The 3,424-nt window shown below is 41.0% G+C and overlaps 1 protein-coding gene across 1 annotated transcript in view; it reads right to left on the bottom strand.

The window, feature by feature from the left end:
* Positions 1-2,706, bottom strand: part of TMEM5 (transmembrane protein 5) — a 14,588-nt gene extending 11,882 nt beyond the window's left edge. Inside the window, exon 1 of the mRNA XM_014544133.1 lies at positions 2,555-2,706. Coding sequence (XP_014399619.1) covers positions 2,555-2,606 — 52 coding nt within the window. The 5' untranslated portion in view covers positions 2,607-2,706. The remainder of the gene's footprint in view (positions 1-2,554) is intronic.
* Between the last annotated feature and the right edge of the window lie 718 nt (positions 2,707-3,424).

Raw genomic sequence — 3,424 nt, 5'->3', positions numbered from 1 at the left:
TGGGCGGCCGGGACCCCCGTGTGTGGCCCTGGGCTGCGGGGCTTGGTGGCGCGATCGGCCCGAGGAAGTCCTATTCTTGCAGGAATCTTCCTGCAAAGGGCTTCTAGTCTATATATATAAAAGCCTAAGCAACTGAAAGACCGAACAACCAGTCGACCGGTCGCTATGATGTGCACTGACCACGAGGGGGCAGAAGCTCAACACAGGAGCTTCCCCCTGATGGTCAGTGCGCTCCCACAGCCAACCTCCCGTAGCCGGCCAACCTCCCACGGTCTCTCTCCCTGGCCAACTGGCCCCAATCGGGACTGGGTGAGATGGCCCCAATCGGCCCTGATAGTTGGCCAGGCCGAGGGACCCCACCCATGAGTGAATTTGTGCACCAGGCCTCTAGTAAGATTATAATGGAGCTAAAAAATTCCTATGCCTAGCAATGTCATCAAGTCATAGTACAATGCATTACTCACGAATTTGTGGTGATGCTGGTGTAAACAAACTTACTGTGCTGCTAGTCATAGAAAAGTATAGCACATATATTTACAGTAGTAGGATATACCATCTAGGTTTGTGTAAGTATACTCTGATGTTTGCACAAGGATGAAATCACGTAATGGCATTTCTCAGACTGTATCCCTTTGTTAAGTGGCATATTACGTATAGCAGCAGAAAGCTTAGCTGAATTGTGTCCTGCAGTTGTGTGGAAAGCAGAACTTGTAAACAATAAATTTGGATATTTAGCTGAAGAGATTTCTAAGCAAAATGTTGATGCTGTGGCCCAGTTTCTTCTTATTAATTATAGTAAAACATGAGAGGAAAGAGAGATTGAGGAAAAAACTGTTAAGTAAAAATGAACCAGGACTTGATGATTAGGAAATTCTCAGCCTACTCAGATTGCAAAAGAGGTGAAAATTTAGGAGATTCACTGTCGGAAAAGAATGCTCTTGAGAGGAGGCCAAGGATATGACTTGATATCTTTAGGCTAGAGCCTCAGAATATAAAAAGATCATACTATTTAGTCATATAGCGGGCTCTTTGAAGATATTAGATGCATAATTTATGTATCTCCTTCAGTAATCTTAGCAGAAGCCAGAAATAGAGATGGGGTTGTCCAGGAAAAACCTGTGGAGGAGCTCTTCCTAATGCAGCAAGTCCTCATGACATACATAGGAGACCCACAAGGTTCTTGAGAATGTTATATCAGCAGAAACACTGACAGCTTGGACTAAAAGAGACCCAGAGAAGCTGAAATGAGAGGAGGCTGCTGGACTTCCAAAATCCTATCTTCAAGAAACAGGCTGGAAAACTACTGATCTGAAAACACTTGCTAACCTTCATGAAAAAGGAAGAATGACTTCAAAGCCAGAGCTGAAAGGCCAGAAGCAAAGCTTGAGCCACAGATTATTCCCAGGCCTTGAAACTAATGGAGTTTTCCTGGTTGAATTTCAAAATTGTTTGGACCAGTGACTCAATATTACTACCATTTTCTCCCTTTTTAAGTGGGAATATCTATAACTGGTATGCTATTACTGTGCCTGGGGAATAGGTTGATGAAAGTAAAATTTGATAAAACTCATCTGCCACTTTGTGCTTATTAGATTAAAAATGAAAAGTCTGGAAATAATGAAAACTTGTTAAGATGTAGATTTAATTAAAAACTAGAATGAGAAAATGGTAATTTAAAAGAAGAAATTAATATTAGAGATTTTATAAAGAAAAAAATTGTTAGAACTTGATGATTGGAGGCCTGGTTCTGGGTACCTGAAATTTAAAGAGCAGTTAGTAATCTTGCATGTATATTTGCATGCAAGTGTGAATGAATTTATGAAACAACATGGGGCAGGCTTTGTCCTCTTTTACTTTCCTCTCATCTGGCACTTTCTATCCATATCCCTTACTGTACGTATAAATCCAACTCATGTTTAAAGGCCAAATAAAGCCCCTTCTAAATCACTAAATTCTGACTCTTCTAAGAATTGAGGGTTCCATTCTCTAATTGAGCATAATATATAACTTGGAATGCTAGGCTCTCGTGATACTCAGAGGAAAATGCTTTTGTGGGCAATCAAGGTTAATCAGCTGCATACTATATCCCTTTCTTGGACACTGACAATGGATATTGGCCTATGAAAGGCTCTGAGAAATAAAAAAAAGAACCTGGTTTAACTTTGCTCAGTTCAATGTTGCCCAAACTTGTTTGGGCATCAAGGGCAGTGGCCACAACTTGTACTTGTGTATCAAGTATCGATAAACATAGATTCATAAAAATTCAGTTGACACAGGCATGTAACTATAATAATGCTTACATGACCCATTCTTTGTATCTACAAATCAACCTGTGCTCAACTAAAGACCAACAATAGAATGAGTGCATGTATTTACACAGATATTGCCTAACAGAAAGGAGAAATAAAATACTGAAAAAAAACCCTGAAAACATGCATCATGATACCTTTAACAAATGAAGAAGTAAACTACAAATGTATTAAAATGAATTGAATATTAATGAAGTACATTTTCTGATGCTTTTTACATGTCTTGGCTCTACACATTAACTTACCAATGGCAGCTTTGCCCCAGATTTGTACTCGGAAGTCTGTTTTCCCTTTCATGGATTTATTTAATATTTGGAGACTAGTTTTAAATCTGTGTTGCTGCTCATTTTTCTCATCTCCTTCCCAAGGATTCCATTCTTCACTTCCCAAAGTAGATTGTTCTGCGTTTTAAAAACAGTAACAGTGTTCATTAGTAAGGTAGAGCTGTAGCTAGATTCGAGCCATTCAAATGAGATGTTAGAGAGTTCTAATTTCATCCTAACTTCAGCTCTTCAAAGAGGTGAACTAAATTTGAACTGGTTAGACGTACACATTACAAAAAGGAAATTAGAATCTAATTTCTATCAACCCTTTATTATGAAAGATCTTTAACCCAAAACACAAAATTATCACTCCCAAACAAAAACCTTCTAAAATAAGTGGATAATATGTATCAAGTTACAAGTTTAACTTGTGCAACTCTTGATTGCATATACGTAGCCTATACATAAAAACTTGACTTCGAATAAAGTGTCCAACACTTTTACATACTCTTGTGCAAAATTCTGAAAAAAGGGGAGAGATGAATGTCTGTCCGCTCCTGGCACAGGCCAGGGGACCAGGATGTGGGGGTCAAGCGCCCTGGCCTTCGGAAATCACGGCGTGGCTAGAAAAGGCTCTCGGTTCCAAAATGGAAATGGATGCACTGAGCCCCGCGGCATCCCCGAGGAGCCGGGCACACTGTGGCGGCGTCTTGGACACTGAAGAGGTTTTAAAGGGGTGCGGGTCTGTCGGCTTTGGGGGTGGCAATTGGGGACAGCGTGTGGGATCCCGGCGGACTGAGGTCTCAGTGCACCCCCCAACCCCGCGCCCAGGGCCGGCGAAGGAGAGCGGGA

Source organism: Myotis brandtii, unplaced genomic scaffold (genome assembly GCF_000412655.1).
Source record: "Myotis brandtii unplaced genomic scaffold, ASM41265v1 scaffold352, whole genome shotgun sequence".
In the NCBI taxonomy this organism is placed as follows: Eukaryota; Metazoa; Chordata; class Mammalia; order Chiroptera; family Vespertilionidae; genus Myotis; species Myotis brandtii.
This window is presented reverse-complemented; position numbering and strand designations above follow the sequence as displayed.